Source organism: Microtus pennsylvanicus, chromosome 12 (genome assembly GCF_037038515.1).
Source record: "Microtus pennsylvanicus isolate mMicPen1 chromosome 12, mMicPen1.hap1, whole genome shotgun sequence".
In the NCBI taxonomy this organism is placed as follows: domain Eukaryota; kingdom Metazoa; phylum Chordata; class Mammalia; order Rodentia; family Cricetidae; genus Microtus; species Microtus pennsylvanicus.
In genome coordinates this window covers 97,210,503-97,228,780 of record NC_134590.1, presented here as the reverse complement: position 1 = coordinate 97,228,780, position 18,278 = coordinate 97,210,503, and the positions used below count along the sequence as shown (strand labels likewise).

At 48.5% G+C, this 18,278-nt stretch overlaps 1 protein-coding gene across 1 annotated transcript; it reads right to left on the bottom strand.

Moving 5' to 3' along the window:
- Positions 1-3,308: 3,308 nt before the first annotated feature.
- LOC142832842 (fibroblast growth factor receptor 3-like) lies at positions 3,309-17,041 on the bottom strand. Its single transcript, XM_075943616.1, is given in 19 exon segments — positions 3,309-3,369; positions 3,371-3,450; positions 3,618-3,723; positions 3,869-4,006; positions 4,204-4,274; positions 4,355-4,477; positions 4,595-4,782; positions 4,861-4,971; positions 5,047-5,097; positions 5,100-5,161; positions 5,384-5,589; positions 5,880-6,031; positions 6,515-6,659; positions 8,413-8,603; positions 8,683-8,806; positions 9,333-9,502; positions 12,394-12,447; positions 12,742-13,011; positions 16,939-17,041. Coding segments are annotated over 19 exon segments (2,406 nt in total).
- Positions 17,042-18,278: the final 1,237 nt, after the last annotated feature.

The following is an 18,278-nucleotide window of genomic DNA, read 5'->3' as shown; positions in this document are numbered from 1 at the left end:
TGCTGCAGCCAGCGCAGCCTGGATAGCCTCGACTGGCGAGGGGTGCCGGGATTGAGACACAGAGGCTTCTTTTCAGGTGGAAGCACAGCAACCTGTATTTTGCCCAGCAACCTTTTATACCTCTATTCCTTCTGTGGAGACTCACTGGCCAGAAAGAACACAAACATCCTTGTCAATTACAGACGACAAGGAAGTTCCCCTGTGGGTCAGGGGGAGTGAGGGCAGCTGGATCATAACAACTCCCCCATTTTATTTTATAATACCTTGTGTGTCATGGGGAATAGCCCTCTAATAGTCCCTGTTTTAGGTAGCATTCTGCTCCCAAAGTATTGCCCATCTGTGGCTACCCAGAAACAGCCCTAAACCAAGTGTCCCCAGGACTGACAGTGCCAAGGAGCCAGACCAGCACTGCAACCATCTAGCATGCACTAACTGGGTGGTAAAATTAACAAAAGCAGCATTCCAAACCCTTCTCATATGACGGTTGAATTCCATAACAGTAGCAGAAGCATGCAATACAGTGCCATGAGTAACTCACAACTGTTGAAAAGTCCAAAGATAGTCCACTTGCTCCTGAACCAGAGCTACTTGTTGGTTCAAGGTCAATATGCCCAATTGAATTTTGAATGTCCAAAGCATTGCTGACTCTTTCAGCAAGCTGGTTGACAGTCTCAGCCATCTGCACAGTCTGTGAGAGAGCAAGTCCGGCAGTGGCTGTGGTGGCAAAGCTCTTCTCCAGCTGCCTTCTGGCCCCAGCCGCACTCACTCTGGATCCAAACTGCTGCATGGAGTGGAGCAGAACTCGGGGAATCAGGGTCACTGCTCCTGCTCCGGAACCATTTGAAGGGGCCCCACTTTATCAATTTTTTAGGGAATTTGGGCATCGTCAACCTGTCTGGCTACTTCCTGCTGAGCGGGGGTGTTGCGTTCTTGGGAGTATTTTACATCAACATTTCAGGGGTTCTCGGTGATTTAAACCACATAAATGTGCATTGAATCCACAGGTTCTCATCCTCTGTGGAGACAAAAGCAGAACCTCTTTTCCAAAGCATCAAATCCTTAGGCCTGTATTTTAAAGTCAAAATACCTTTCTTAGCAGTTCCCAGAATCAAATGTCTTTCTCCAGTCCAGAACACAAAAGACAACACAATCAACACAATAACATGTATTTCTACACATTCCATCTTTTGAGGCCCTCAATTCATCCTCCTGCCTCCTCTTTATTGCTTCCCTACTGGCCATATTCCAGAGGGCATCCCTCAGAGCATCTCTGGGGATGAAGACACACATACTACTTTAATCTGACTTGGTTTGTTCCCAGTCTGGAACATTTAAACCCCATCCTGTACAAAATATTTGGCTGTCTTCCTTGTTACTTCCGTGCATTGTTGCTTTAAGAGTTTCAGTCATTTTTTGAGGCCTTTCAATTCACCCTCCTGCCTCTTTATACTTGCTTATCTCTTGGGGGATGTTCCTCAGAGTTATCTCTTGGGATGAAAAATAAAAACACTTTACCTTCCCCAATACGCTCCTCGGACTGAGGAACCCCGATCATGAATCCCCACTTTCTAGATCTCAGTGGAAATCCACCTGCTGCAGCCAGCACAGCCTGGATAGCCAAGACTGGTGGGGGGGGGGTGCCGGGATTGAGACACAGAGGCTTCTTTTCAGGTGCAAGAACAGCAACCTTTATTTTGCCCAGCAACTTTTTATACCTCTATTCCTTCTGTGGAGACCCTCCGGCCAGAAAGAACAACACAAACATCCTTGTCAATTACAGACCACAAGGAAGTTCCCCTGTGGGTCGGGGGAGGGGGAGTGAGGGCAGCTAGATCACAACAACTAGGGACCCTGTACAAAGTTATATGTGGAAGACAATCAAGGCAGTCCTAGGTATCTGGAAAATGCCACATGCCCACAGATTATAGATTGCCTTTTTGGCAAATTGCTACAGTAGGTACTTTAACCACTGAGGGTAAGATAGACACAACCAGTTGAGCCTCCATAGCCAACCCAGGATGATGGCCAGCCACAGGCCAATGTTAGTAAGCAGGAGTGTCAGACTGGGAACCAGCCTATTCTCAGTACTACTCAGAACAAACAAGAAAATCAACTATCGTTATCACAACCCATGTCCAAAAGGCAAGGCATCTGGGTAGAGAAACTCCTCTCGACCAGAGGAAACTAGACACAGTAGAAGGAACCTAACATCAATAGGACTTGGGGAGATTGGAGTAGGAGGCTCAGGCTCTTTAACTACTTCCTCCTGCCTGTTCACTGTCACCAGGTATCTTCATGGCTCTGAGTCCTTGGTATGAAGCTGTCTGGTGCCCCTTGTTTGGTTGCTGTGGGGGAACCAACAAACATCCAGACCTACAGCTTCTTCCCTACATAGATCTGGTTGTCCTAGAACTTGTTGTGTAGACCAGACTGGTCTCATAGACCAAGTGTTGGGATTAAAGGCATTCCCTATCAGTGTATACTGTTTAAACCAGGGATTTTGCCTACTTTCCTTCCCACAGAAGTTACTACATATATCTGAGCATCCTGTGTCCTCATAGGATCCCTCCTCTGGCAAGGCAGTCTCAGAGTACGTCCTTCACACCCCCATGGTACCCTCCTATGGACACTAACTCTCTTAAATCCTCTCTTTGGAACTTCTAAACTGGTAACCCTGATGTTCTGAGAGGTAGTTTGGGTCACAGACAAGCATGTCCAAGCCCAGCTGCCCTCACACTGGGAAGGAAAAGGTAAGACAATTAGTCCTCCTAGGGCCTGAATCCAGCACTTTGTACTAGGGACCAGTCAACAGCTAAGATTCCTCACCAGTTACTATCTCTACCCCCACAGAGACAAATCTCATAACCAGTCCCCACAGAGAGTGAGGATGTGGCTGTGCAGATGCCAGAATGGAAGGTAAGTGGCACAGGTGTGAATCAGAACTGGTTATCTCTTTATTTTTTGGAAAGTAAGTTGTTTGCATTAACAAAACTACTTCTGCCAATGTGGGCTGACAAACCACATGCTAGGATCCAAGAAAAGTTACCCTGAGACACTGTCCTGGCACTGCTAGCTTATAGGCAAGAGACAGCCACCAAAGTCAAGGGCTCAGTAACAGTACAAAAAAATAACAAGAGTAAGTTCACTGCTTTTTCTTACTACGTTTGAAACATAATAGTCAATACTATAAAACGAGGAAGTGTCACATAAGAAGTGTTAACCCTACAGCAAATACAACTTGTAAATACTCCATACATTTTATATACATAAACATTAACTGGGGCTTGGTCTATGGGATTCTTGGCCCATCATGTCTGAGGCCTCCAATTCCTGGGTTGGGTTGGGGGTAGCAGGTTGTGGATGAACAGTTATCTCTAAGGAACTGGGGCTCCTGGTATCCTCATCACCTGGCAAGCTCTGCTCAAAAGGCACTGATAGGTCCAGGTATACCTGTTGGTAGAAAAGGTCATAGGACTATGTTAGTTTGCATCCCCTTGATCCCACGGCCATCTATGTTCAGGCTGGCCCTTGAAGGCCAACCCCATTACTGGAACTTGGAGGAGCATCCCGCCCAGGAATCAGAGAAGGCAGAGAGGGCAGGACTGAGTGGTACTTACGTGGGTTGATGTCACAGTGAGGATGCCATCTAAATCCTCTACCAGAAGCTTGAAGGTGGGCCTCTGTGAAGGCACTGCATGCCAACATTCCCGCATGATCCCATACCTGTGGCAAATATGACTGTGGTTTCTTGGCCTGTTGTCCATCCCTACCTCACCCAAGGCTACCAGCCTCCTATCAGGAGCCCTGGTAGGAAACCAGCCACTCCCAGGGACTAGTTAGAGGAGTGCACAAGGAATGCTTTGCTCACAGGTCATGTGTGCAGTTGGCAGGCTTGTGCATGCGGTAGCCATCTTTCAATAGTTTGAAAAGCTCTTCCACTGGGATGCCGGGATATGGTGTGCCCCCCAGTGTAAAGATCTCCCAGAGCAGGACTCCAAAGGACCACCTGTATGGGAGTGAGGGCAGAGGCCTGTTATTCCTGGTCAATTACTGTAACAGTTTTACAACAGGACAGGTTACCAATGGGCAAGGAGGAGTGTGTGGATGAGAGACATGGCAGGGCTATGCTGTTGTCTACAGCCTAAGGGCTGTGATAGGTGTGACTTGGGTCTTGCTATCCCCATCCTATGATAGGACACATACACATCACTCTGGTGGGTGTAGACTCCGTCAAACAGCGACTCTGGTGCCATCCACTTCACAGGTAGCCGGCCCTAGGCAGAGGGAGAGTTGTTGGCTGTCAGGTGTTCCCTGGTGGAGCACAGCACCCCAACCACCCTGTAATGGGGCTCACATATGTGGTCTTCTTGTAGCATTCCAGATTGTGCACATCACGGGCCAGGCCAAAATCTGCAATCTTCATCACATTGTCCTCAGTCACCAACACGTTTCTGGCAGCCAAGTCTCTGTGAATACACTGAGGAGGCATGAAAGGAACCTGTGCTAAACTGACACCTCCCTAGCCTAAGCAAGCTTGATATCCACTCTTCCACTCAGGAAGACCCTACCTCACCTGTGCCCCAGCTCTGCTCACCTTCTGAGAAGCCAGGTACTCCATACCTCTGGCCACCTGATAGGCACAGGACACTAGATCTTTGCGGGTAAGCTGTTTTTCTGGCAGCCTGGAGGCACCATAGTATTCCATGCTTAGGGGCCTTTGTGCCCGCAGGAACTCCCGGAGGTTACCCTTGGCGGCATACTCCATCAGCACATACAATGGCCCTGGAAGTATAGATACCTCGGAGATGTTGTGTGACTCAGGGGCCCCCATCTAACTGTCCACCCACCTGCTGTACTTACCACCCTGTGTGCAGGCCCCCAGCAGGTTGATAATGTTCTTGTGCTTGCCAATAGCTTTCATCATCTCCATCTCAGACACCAGGTCCAACAAGTCCTGGTCATTGGCATCATCTGTGTTGAAAGTGGGAATGTCAGGTGGTGGCCCTGCAGCCCCCACTGCCCTGTGCTACTTCTCTCCCTCCTCACCTTTCAGCATTTTCACAGCCACAGTGACAGGCTTGTCAGTGTTGTCCATGTTAAAGCCTCTGCCATAAAAACCTGGCCAAAGCAGCCTTCTCCTAGAGAATTACCAAGTGTCAGCCTGTCCGAAGAAGCAGAGGCAGTGAGTATGTGCCCAGGACCCCCAGCCCTCATGGCCCTGTGCCACTGCATCCATAGCTGGCAATTGGGCTCTTGCTCATGAAGACAGAGTAACCCAAGTCTCACCCCGGACCCCACCTCCAACAGACCTCTGCCTGGTAGCCATCTAGCCCCCAGCCACAGAACCTCCTCCAAGTATACATAAAACCCCACCAGCACTGACCGAGTTCTAGATATTTCCCACTTTGGGTCGGCTGGCAGCTCAAGCTCAGAAATACTGGCCATTACAGTATGTTCTCTTGAAACTGGGTGGACGATGTGGACCAAGGGTATATCAGAGTTCATGGAGGTCACCTGCTTGGATCATTAGGGATAGGTTGGTGCCAGACAATGGATGCTGGGCATTGGGAAAGGGTTGAGGTGGTGTAACTTCCAGGAGTAGCAAGGTCAAGTCCATGTGAGGCAGTATGTAGGGCCAAGAAGAGGGATGCTCAAACAGTGGTTACTGAAGACTCAAAGTTGTTTTGAGTAATGTGGGATCCATGTGGAGAATAGGAATAGGGAAGGGTCAGCTCATCTGACTGCAGAGAAATGAGTACCAAGCAGGCCTCAGGTAAGGCTGGGACTTTAGGAGATTCAAGGTACAACAGAGAGATCAAAACTTGTTATCTACTTTAAGTTACCTGTTGCTCAGGTGTGAAGCAGAAGCTATTGTCAACATTGGGAGACCTCAGGTTCTTTCTTGAGACTCTACGCAGGTAGCAGAGTGTCACAGTTGCAGTCAAGATTAAGATGGAGAAGCCCACCCAGAAGCTGATGGTGCCTGCAGATAACCTGCCAGCCGCACTACTCTCTGCCAGCTCTCTCTCAGCTGCAAAGACATAAATGTTGATGCCTCATCCAGCCTTGTGGGACTTCCCATTGCCCTGAGCTCTAGGTACCTGTTGGGGAGCAAAGTTACTGGGATACTCAGAGTTTGGTGACCTACATCCCCAACTCACATTGGTAGTCCAAAACATCTATGAGTCAGCAGGGACCAGACTCAGGAGAGAAGCCTGGCAGAGCCAGAAGCATCCACACCACCACCAAGGCTCCCAGGAGATCCCAGAGCCTCAAGGCTAGACTATGGAAATCCAACTAGAGGATTGTGGGGGAGGCCTTTGCAAGATCAAGACGAGGAAGGGTGACACTCCCATACCAAGCACAAGGCCAGGGTGGTTACCACAGGATGGACTGCAGTAAGTCACAGTGCACCCTGCTGTCCCTGTCCCTGGCAGCTTTGTTATGTTCTGAGCTCGCACCATAAGAGGGCAGATGGAGCACCAGCACCAGCAGCAGCAGCAGCAGCAAATACCTGGCAGTACCTCCAGCCATGCAGAGTGATGGGAAAATCCGAAATAATTGCCTGCCAGACAGGTGTACTCCCCTGAGTCCTCAAAGGTGATATTGCGCAAAGACAGAACTTCTAGCTCCTTGTTGCTTGTGTTAATGCCTGATGTCTACAAAGAGAGAACAGAAATCAATAGGCAAGCACCAGCACGTCCCTTTGGGTACCACAGCACAGTCCACATGGAGATGATCAGACAGGCTTCAAGGAAAATGCCGCCTCTGCTACCACCTTGACAACTACAGCTCTACCACTGCAATGGATGCTGAACCAAGGCACGGAGCCTGAAACCAGTCCCTCTGTTGGTGGATAGTTCCCTGTCCCAAGGCAAGCATCGGGCACTTGGGCAGCATGGTACCACAAAGAAGCAACATGCAGGGTTAGTACAGAAAAAAAAGATGGGCAGACAGATGTATGGAGAGAAAACCAGAGGAAATCAGTGTCAGCCAGAGAATGGTGGAAAGTCGATGTTCTGAAGCAGCACAGGGCTCAGCCCCTGGAAGGTTCTGAAAACTTCTAAGCAAGAGAACAGCACAGACCTGAGGGGCTTTGAAGGAGATAGGAAGTCAGTGCTGGCTGGGAGCTACCAGTATTATCAAGGCATCAGAAACAGAAGATGAGTCAGAGGTGGGTCAGTTATCACCTACTTGAGGACTGTGAACATACCACCAAAATGCCTTCTCAGCCATGCTTATGAAATTGATGGCTCAACAAATGTACTTGCCCCATCCCATTCTGACACACTGAAAGATAAAGGTGTGTATCTGCCTTCAGATTGTCACTGATCCAGGATATCTCTAGAAGACAATGAGGACAAGACAGGGCAACGGAGATGCCAAAGAATGGGTTGGGGGAGGAAGCATTGGAAAGCTGCCTGAAGCGAGGCACATAATGGCAGTGATGGGAGTGGTTTCAAAGACTGGCCTCCTTCATGTCCACTCTCCCTACACACACACACACACACACACACACAGAGAGAGAGAGAGAGAGAGAGAGAGAGAGAGAGAGAGAAACACATAGACAGACAAAGAGAGAGAAACACACAGACAAAGAGAGAGAAACACACACAGAGAAAGAGAGCACACACAGAGAAACACAGACAAAGAGAGAAAACCACATACAGAGATAGAGAGAGAAAGAGAGAGAGAGAGAGAGAGAGAGAGAGAGAGAGAGAGAGAGAGAGAAAGGGAACCCATACTCTTCAAATCTTCATCCCAAGGGTCATATCACATCAGCCTGTGCTCACGAAACCACACACCCACAGTGGGAGCCACACTGGACATGGCCCTAGTGGTCTCTCTCAAAGCCAGGATACCAACTCCTGCCAAAACCTGTTCTTCTCTCCATCAGACCTCCAAGTCTCTCTTTCCTGTGTTGCAAAGCCCAACACTCTCTCTCTCTCTCTCTCTCTCTCTCTCTCTCTCTCTCTCTCTCGGCCCCCACCTGAGGCTATGAAGCAAAGCTACAGGCAGAGGGAGGCAGGAAGAGTCCGTCAAGGCAGGGTGGAGCTAGTGCTACAGTGAAGGCAGCTGGAGAGTAGACAGCCAGTACTCTGATGTCAGAGGGTACTAGTACAGCAGACATCCCCCTGAGCCACCACAGCTATCACCCAGAGAAGCCTTCTGTAGGCCCAAGCCTCAGAGCAAACAGAGAAACAAGTCCTACGGGAGGGCACAAGTAACACAAAGCCTGCCTGGAGCTCAGAACAGGTGATCAGTTCTGAGACTCAGGTGCCCCTTCCCAGAAACCCCAACACGTGGGTCCCAGTCCCAAGGTATTCCTCAGCTGAAGAGGGACTTAAGGACCAGGGCAAGGCACTTCCAGCTAACCCATCCACCCAACCAGCTGCCAACAACAGAGCCCACCTTGAGTACGATGACATAGGGCTTGCCATCCGGGCCTGTCTTGCTGCCATTCACCTCAACATGCTTCAGCCACTGGATGTGTGGTTGGGCATCACTGTACACCTTGCAGTGGAACTCTACATCACTTCCTAGGGTGGCTGTCTGGTTTTCTGGCAGCCCAGCCTGCAAAATGGGCCGATGTGGGAAGCGCTCTGTAAGACATAGACAGTCGGTGCAGTGGGTCCAATGGCCTGAGGCTGACCTGCTTTAGTCACCCAGCCTGGCTCTTACCCAGTACATCCAGTGTGTAAGTCTGCTGGATGCTCCCAAACTTGTTCTGAACCACGCAGGTATAGTAGCCACTATCAGAAGGCACCACACTTTCCATGACCAGGCTCCAGTGCCGGTGCCTAAGCTGCAGGTAAAATTAGTAGGTGAGTGACTGTGGATGCCCAAAAATGTGAACCTGTTTTCATCCTGACAGATAGTTAGGCTATGCAAACATACTTCTGCTCTTTATTTTGTAATATAAGGTTACCTAGGAAGTGACTGCTTTCAGGATACTTGGTCTAGAGTGGCTTCGCTACTTAAACAACAAAAAGCTAATGACTTGATACCTCAAAATGTTAAAGTAATTAACTGTTGTACCTGTAGTTCGTATCAAGTTAAGGAAGACTTTTGTTGCCTTCTTCTCCTTTTGTATTTGGATATAAACATATAAGGAAAACTAAACAGGGAAAATTTCAGTATTCACTGGAATGCCCTCCTGGTACTTTTCTATGGTTTCAGTTTTATTACTTTTCACTTTACTTCCATTTCTAAAATCTCATGCCCCTACCCTGGCAAGAGGTATTTTTGTCGAGGCTGGTCTATGACAAATGATATGGGCTATACCCTCTGAATCCAGGCCCTACCTATCTGTGCCCCTTTTCCAGACTTACCTTGATGCCCCCCATGCGATGCTCCCCTCGGAATTCCTTGCCATTCTTCAGCCAGGAGATGGAGGGGGTGGGGTTGCCAGCAGCTGCACAGTGGAAGCGTACCGTGCTGGTGGCTGGCACAGCCAGCAATTTCATATCCATACGGTCTGGCCGAGTCCAGTAAGGGGCCCCTGATGGCAGAAATGCTCATAAATAACAGCATGATCAGTACACCCTTGCAAAGCTCCCCTGCCAGCACACCCTCAAGCTTCATCCCTCATCTGTATTGAGACTCCTTTGCTTTGTCTGAACACTGCATCCACAGCTGTCCCACTCTCAGTCTTGTATTCTCTTCTCTCCATCTGAGGCAGGCTCACAGGTATAGGGACCCAGGAAGTAGAACCCAGTAGGATGTAGATCCTGGGAAGCAACTAGGCCAGGTCATTCCACCAGTACACCAAACCTGAGTCAGCCTGTATAGTGCCCAGTGAAGGCAGGTACCCTTCAGGTCATGCTTCCCCTCCACTGAATTCCCTCCTTCCTCTTGGGTGGGTGGAGGATGCTGTGGTGGACTATCAATTTAAGATGTGTTACATCTTTATATGTTGTGGAACAATTGTTTCATGATGCAAAGATGTGTTTCACTTTTTTATGTTGTATTTGCTTAGCTTGGTGAAGCTGTGTTACTCTGTCTGGTCTAATAAAGAGCTAAATGACCAGGGCAAGAGAGGGATATAGGCAGGGCTCGCAGGCAGAGAGGATAAAGAGAAGGAGAAAGTTTAAGAAGGAACAAGAAAAGAAAGAGGAGGATGCAAAGACCCAGTCACCCAGCTACACAGTAAGCCACAAAGTAAGAAGAAAGGTATATAGAATAAAGATAAAACCCCAGAAGCAAAGTGTAGATGGGATAATGTAAGTTAAGAAAAGTTGGCTAGAAATAAGCCACGTCAAGGTCATACAATCATAAGTAATATGTGTCCGTGTGTTTATTTGGGAGCTGGGCGGTGGGCTCCCAAAGAGTAGAACAAAAACAACCAGCAACAGGATGCCATATGTTTGGACTCATGAGGAAGCTGAGGGAGGCAACAAATTTCCAAAACAGAGAACAAAGGCCGGGGCAGGGTCTTCCACAGTGACTCAATCAGAGGGCCCTATGCATCTCTGGGAGGAGGAACTGACATGTGAAATAGGAGAAAAGTGTGCAGACACTGGAGAGGTGTCCCTCCTAGCTCTGAATTGCCCACCCAGGCTCCAAATTTGGCCAGTAGGCTTGAGAGAAGAGTGCCACAATGGGAGACTACAGCAACTTTATGGTGCCCAATGCCAGGTAAGGTCAAGAAAGTGACCCTTCAGGCACCTTACCTAAGTGTTTATGGTGCAAAAACACTAAATACAACCTGGGAAGTCGAGGATGACAGAAGAAAACAGGAAATTACAAACACATTGGTAATTGTTGGGGCAGAAGCTAGAGACCAACTGGGTTAGCAATTCTGCTTTGAACAACCTGATAGCCAAAGTTGAAAGGGAGAATGATAAACTGACCCACTTCTCAGGACTACTACCTTTTTTTGGCTTCAGTCCTAGAATCTAAGTCCATTTTTATGAGGGTTGTGAAACCTCAAACAAGTCCCTATACCTGCTCTCTTCACCCGCACACACTCATAAGACTCATTACCCTGTTTTCTCATTAAGTTTGTCTCTCTGATTCCTCTCAGACCCTTGTGCACTCTACCCCAGAAGGTTCTAGGTGGTCTGAGGACTCAGTTAACACCAACCTAGTCTCAGAGTCATAACCACTCCGCATAAGATGTCTGGACCCATGATGTTCTCCCTCCCTCTCCCTCTCTCCCTCTCTCCCTCTCCTCTCTCTCTCTCTCTCTCTCTCTCTGTCTCTCTCTCTGCCCAGACCCTGAATTTCCTGTAAACAACTTGTTATGCTTGCAGCTGCTCTGTCTGAGCAAAACAACTTGTTTTTACTGTGTTTGTAGCTGCTCTGAGCATGAGACCCTCAGGAGTTCCTGATGGAAGGAGAGTGGTTTCTGGTGGGTTTGCCTGGGGCATGGCTATCAGTTAATGAGCCATATATAAGTGGTTCTGGTACACAATAAAGGGACATTCTTGTTTCAAGGATGACCCATGTCTCTGTGTGTCTTTGTGTGTTTAAATCTTCAGGTTCTTGCCTGGCTCATGGATGGTCCTTTAGTGCAGGCTCCACAATACAGGTGCAGTATAATAGTACACGTTGTACTACAGATGGTACCTCTCCCTCTCTCTCTCTCTCTCTCTCTCTCTCTCTCTCTCTCTCTCTCTCTTTCTCTCTCTCTCTCTCTCCCACAATGGTTCTAGGCCATACCATGGGCACTGCCATGTGCCCTCATATACTCACACCAAATCTATGATGCCCCCTTTACAATGTATGCCTCAGCATGGCACTGCTCCCCTCCTGCTGGTCTGCAGCAACAGCCACTAGGTCTGTGAATCTGCTGTCAGACAATGGTTTCTACCCTGTCACTTGTATTTTAATAAAATGCTGATTGGCCAGTAGCCAGGAAGGAAGTATAGGCAGGACAACTGGACAGGAAGTAGAGGTGGGTCAATGAGAACAGAATTCTGGGAAGTGGAAAGCTCTTTCTGCCATCCTGGCCCTGCCACAGAAGAAGCAAGATGTGAATGCCTCTCTGTAAATGGTACTGAGCCATGTAGCTAACACAGATAAGAATAATGGACTAATATAAGTTATGAGTTAATAAGAAGCCTGAGCTAATGGGCCAATCAATTTATAACTAATGTAGACCTCTGTTTGATTTCTTTGGGACTTAATGATTGTGGGAACCAGGCAGGAAAGAAACCCAGACAACATGAATCCCTGGATCTATGTCCTCGTCAGTGGCAACCTGAGCTCCTTGCCTGGTTTACTCATATTCCTTCCCACCAGAACTTACCAAAATCCCTGCAGAGTAGCCCTGCCTCCTCACTGCCCCTGGGGCACTGTCTACCTGTAGCAGTGCCCCTAAACAACAAGACTACAGGAAGGAAGCAGCCTGATACTGACCAGGTCAGTGTGCCTAGGCTCTGATCTTACCTATGTCTTCAGCCACGTTCTCACCATCTTCTTCATCTCCTGAGGATGGAGCATCTGCAATAGTTATAAGCAAGCAGTGGTCCTGTGACACTCCTACATCCAGAGACCTGCTGCTCCCTATTTTGAGAGTACACTGCTCTCCATCTTTAGGGATCACTGCTCCCTGCCTTTGCAAGGCCATTCATTCAAATAGCACAGAATTGGGGGCACCCCCCTGTGATGTGGGGAACTAAGCCAGCAACACTCTTGAGCCAGGGATACTGGAACCATGCTGCCTTGGACTGCCCTGACCTCCCTAGCTATGCAGCTGCTCAACACAGTTGTCAGCCCCAGCCACCAAGAACTTACCTGTCACATGCACAGTGAAGCGGCACAGGACATCCTGAGTGAGCTGCTGCTGGCACATGTAGACCCCGGCATCGTCATGGGAGATGTTCAGCACTTGTAACCTCTGGGGCCCCACCAGGATGCGGTGGGAAGCTATCAGCTCTGTGTCATCCTTAGACCAGACAGTGCAGCCTGTGCCGGCACCTCTAGGCACAGAGCAGAACAGCTCCATGGTGTCCCCGCAGCCAAAGACCACTTGCTCTTGCTGGTTAGGCCCAGGGCCTGGGGCCTCTGTGGATGAAATGGAAAGCTGTGAAACAGATTCTTCAAAGTAGCATGCTGAAGGCCCATACTTTGCTTTGCAAACTAGCAAAGCTATGGCAGGCAAGTGAGAGGCATGCTCCTGGGGCTTGGGGTTCTGCCAGACAATGTTCAAACCAGGAGTAGGCAGACTATTTTAGTAAGAGCCCAGGGGTGTCAGTACCTCAACTCTGTTAGTGGTGTGTGTTAAGGTTTCTGTCTCTGTCCTGGAGGAGGAAGCTGTCTTCCAGGGATGATATGGAAGAGACACAGCTGCTTAGGACCAGCCTAGATTGGATTCACACATTAGAGGGTAGGAGCGTGATGATTAGAATTATTAAGCAAAGAGAAACAGAGATGAGAGAGAAATAAAAGATAAAACACAGAACTGCATCAGGAGGGAAATTTAGTGAATACTGAGCCACCCCTTTATTTTCCATATATCTTTTCATACCCCACTCCAAAGAGGTAAAGGAGGAGACAACAGACTTCATCAACAAGGTAAAACAAATAAACAGAGCACCTCTGATCTTTGGTCAAGATGAAGCTGATACACCTCTGTACTTAAAATACCAATTAACCACTCTAGGTCAGGACCACTTGTTTTGTAGTCACTTGTTGTCAACAACTTTGAAAAAGCAAAACAAGCCCAAACTCTCTGACCTCTAATCAAGGTGGAATGGACTCACATCTGTGTGCCCTGACACACAGCAGCACTCCTAGTAGCTGAAAGATCTGAAAATGTCAAGAAGGTTGGGGGAAGCTCTATGGTACAGCACCTGCCTGGAATGTCTGAAGCTTTAAACTCCTACACCTGGGGTTCCCATTTCACAAATGAGGACCATGGTTTGGCTAGGGGATGTGAGCCAACTGGAGCTAGAATCACAGTCAAGTGGAGACAGCCACCCATCCTGAGAGTTAAGAAACTGGAGTTCTTGGGTGGTTAGACACAGGTAGCCATACACTTCTCCCCTACCCAGATGGTGCCCAGCTCATGAGGAGACCCAAAGGCCTCACACCTAGGGACACACCACCAGCTGGTTATCACACCCAGATTTCCCTGCTAGGACCTAACAATGACCATCACAGGCACAGATGGGCTCGGGCTCCAGGACAGGGGCAGGTAGTCCTGCTGGTCAGACCTCCTTCCTTAGATTCAGATGGACTGGTTAACATGTCACTTGCCATTCTGCAGATGCATAGCCTACATTCAATGCCCAAATGTCCATTCAAACTAAACCAGTACCAGTTCTGCCCATCCCAGAGTCATCCCACCAAGATTCCAACAGCCGGAGAGACTGTCCTCAAAAGTATCCACGAAGCTTGTGTCCCATGGAGCCAGACAGATTTTGTTTGTCCCTGAGTGGGCCTCACAGTAAGGAATCTTCTATCCTGACCTCTAATTCTCCTGCTGCCATGTCCTATGGAGGCAATCCAACGCTGGAAGCTTCCTGAGGCACCAAAGAAGACCAAGAACTGTCTAGTCAGTGGCCTCAGGGCAACCATTACCCAAAACAGTTGTGATTTAGTCTGGGCAAGACAAAAGGTCAAGCTATTCACACAAGTACTCTCATCAGGAGAGTGACTGGGGAAAGACACAGCATTCCACAGGATGGAGAGACAAATGCCTGGATGTATGAGGTGGGGAAGGGAAATGGCCCTGAATCAGCTGAGCTGACATTTGATCTATCTACCTATCCTGTCCACTAGGAGCCAGCACAGCCCAGATACATTTGGGCTCAGGCAACAGCAAATCCAACACTGTGATCCCATTCCAGTGTCACAGGGCCTATAGGAGCTTGTGTTGTGAGTTCCGCAGGTAATAAGGGAAACACAGTGTGGGATGTGGCTTGAGACAACACAGTATATGGTATATGCTGAGGAGAGAGTATCAGATCATGGTCTAATGGAGCCCTCACACCCCCATCAGCCTTGAGACCTTCGAAAACACAGATATTTTAGATTACAATTCATAACACTAGCAAAATTACAGTTAAGAAGTAGCAATAAAAATAATTTGATGGTCAGAGGTTACCATAACATGAGGAACTGTATTAATGGAAAATTAATTAGGATACTTGAAAACCACTGTAGGCTACTCTCTACCCCTATTGAGAACCCAGAACCAAGATTGCCCTGCCTACCAGGGGTGGCCAGTGTGATTGGGGCCTAGCCCTGCTCCAGAACTCTTAGGTCCAGCCAGCTCCTGCTTGGTGATTTATGTTCCCAGAGAGAGTCAGCCATGTCTTTGTGTTTTCATTGCCAGGCCCATCTAGTTAAGGAATAGGATGAAGTTTATTGGCTTGTAAACTCCCTGGGTGGGGCAGGGCTGCTGCATTTTCACCAATCCACCTTCATTGCCTGGAGCACAGAGAGGGTTCATGCTTTCCTCTGGACCTAAGATCACTGACATCAGACACAGGGAATAATATCTTCTCCTAAAATTGATATGGTTTCTGTCACTGGCCATTTGGCTCCTGGGGAAGGAAGCACTAATATGCAAGCCGAGGCTCAAAGAGAGTGCTGATTTCCTGACAACTGCTGTCATACCAGCTGAATGGCATGCACACTCAACCTTCCAGTCCACTTCCATTCACCAAAAAAAAGTTCCAGGCCAGGCAGTGGTGGCTCATGCCTTTAATCCCAGAACTTGGGAGGCAGAGGCAGGTAAATTTTTGTGAGTTCAAGCCAAACTTGATCTAAAAGAGCTAGCTTCAAGATAGGCTCCACAGCTGTCTCAGGAAAAAAAAGGAAAAAGTTCCAGGAGAGCCCAGCTGCTGAGTTAGAAAGGTACTTGAGGTACTTGCCCCCACCTGCACCTTCCTAGGAGGCTGAGCTGAGCTGCGGTCAACTGGGTGGAGGAGAGGAGGCCGAGCTGTGCCACCAGGGTACAAAAGCCAAGGTTTAAAGGAGTGACTGTTGGGACATCTGCTCCAGTGGGGAAACAGCTCACCGTGTACTGTGCGGCACCATCAGGCCATTGGCCTGCATTGCCACACCATACCCAGGCACAGTGGGCAGAGGTTAGGAAGAGCCAGTACACATATTTACCTCGGGGAGGTAAAGCCTCAGACTCTGGCTTTGTTTGATGGAATTCAGTGTCCCATCAGACTTTGCTGGCCAGCCAGTCTGTTTAGCTGAGCTGCGATCCTGGGACAAGTGCCCCTCACCTCCCAGAGTGTGGTCTACAGAGGTATGCCTCTGAAAGAGCACCCCGCAAAACACCTACCGGCAAAGAGAGGAGTGGAAGACCTGAAGCTCTCAACATATCATGTGAGACACTGGGTGACAAAAGCTGAGCTTTGGCTGGAGTCCTCCTGCCTACCCCCAAACTCTAGCCTTCATTTTGGCTTAAGATGAGCAAGAACTGTCCTCAGTTCGAAATGGAGCTAGAAACCAACAACAGGCAGTTTTTGTCAACAATGGGAATCATGGAAACCCAGCAAGTGGCACTCTGACTGTTTAAGCTGAGAAGTCTGAGGCTCCCTGTCACAGTGATCCATTCTATTGGGTGCCTTACACTTGGGTAGTGATCCTGAGACTCAAGATACCTCATACAAGCTGGGCGGTGGTGGCGCACGCCTTTAATCCCAGCACTCGGGAGGCAGAGGCAGGCGGATCTCTGTGAGTTCGAGACCAGCCTGGTCTACAAGAGCTAGTTACAGGACAGGCTCCAAAACCACAGAGAAACCCTGTCTCGAAAAACCACAAAAAAAAAAAAAGATACCTCATACACTGACACATAGCAATCTATAGATTCGGGAGAAGAACCGAACTCACTGCTCCCCATGGTGCTACTCAACCTGACATCCCCTACTCACTCAGGGGCTATCTGCCATTCCCAAAGCTTCTGACGGCCACCATCATCATCCCACATGTATCCCACCCTGCAGCCAGGCACATTGAGTCAGTCCATACCTGGTAGTTTCCTCACACGTCTCTGCTCTGTGCTAGGAGGTTGGGAGGCAGCTCTGGTCCCAACCACTATGCATAGCACTAGCAAGCAAGCCAGGACTCCCATGGCTGGAGATGGCAGTGGCATCCTCATGCACAAGGCTCATATGAGGGTGTTACATCCCCAACGCGTAACTTCTGGTCCAGTGTGGGTAGATCCACTCTGGAGAGTCTGTGGGAGGAGACCAGCAAGTTTATCTGAGCAGGTGTGGTGGGAGGGGTCTAGGGGGTGGGGGAAGGGGATGAGGAAGACAGGAGGGCCTCAAGTACCTGAAAAAGGAAACCAGACCATTCTACCTTCTGTGGTCCCTCTCTTTTCATTCCCTCCACAGAGACAGAGCTCTCCACTATATTTTCTCAAAGTTTTATTTTTTCTTTTGACTACAACTGGTAAAATTAAGGTAAATTTAATTATGATGTTTTGGATCCATTTACTCTTAAACCCTCTCAGCAGTTTTCTAGGATGTTTGTTAAGCAGGCTTTGGGAGACTTCTAACTAAATGTTTCATTGTATTCTTTTTGAAAAGGTTTTCCCCCTCCAGACCCACAGGGACTGGCCTTCCTGAGAAGTAAACAAGTTGTTACTCTTCAGACACATGCAAAACAAGCAATCAAGGCCCCAGGGACCATTATCCCTTGCCACAGCAGAGTCATGCCCTCTAGGGTCTCTCTATTCCTCTGCAGTCCCCTGGCCCTCCAGGTATCACTTATGGCAGTCTTGCTCTGTCACCCTCGGACAGTTGGCCCTTGCACCCATCATCCATGTGTGACCCTCAGTGAGACCAGCAGACACGTGCTGCAGAGGGAGACCAGCAGACAAAACTTCCTTTAAGTTAAAAGACTGAAAAACAATGCAAGTTTATTTATAGTAACATTGCCACAAGCATCTTCTTTGACTACCTGAGAGCTGCTACAAAAGGGGATGGCTTGATGGAGTTTTTAAAGGCACAAACCTCAATTGTCTTTACTCCTGGGGTATTTTTGCTATGTGAGAAATTATCCTGTTCTTGTTTTTTAGAGCAAGCAAGGATAAGTGAGATTACAGAAGCAGAATGAGCATCTGGCTAATATTTTAAAATAACAATTATACAGTATGGAACAATTTTGAGAAATGATCCAGGTGGCTCTGGGATCAGTCTTCCCTTTAGATTGCTATTGAGACTCAAATGCTGAGGGTCATGACTTAGGGTTGTAGTCCAGACATCCTGTGGTTAATAATCCTTAGGCTGAGACTCCAATGTTTTTCTTTCTTCACACAACTTAGTTTGACACTCAGTTTGAAATGGAGCTAGTTTTTAACCACT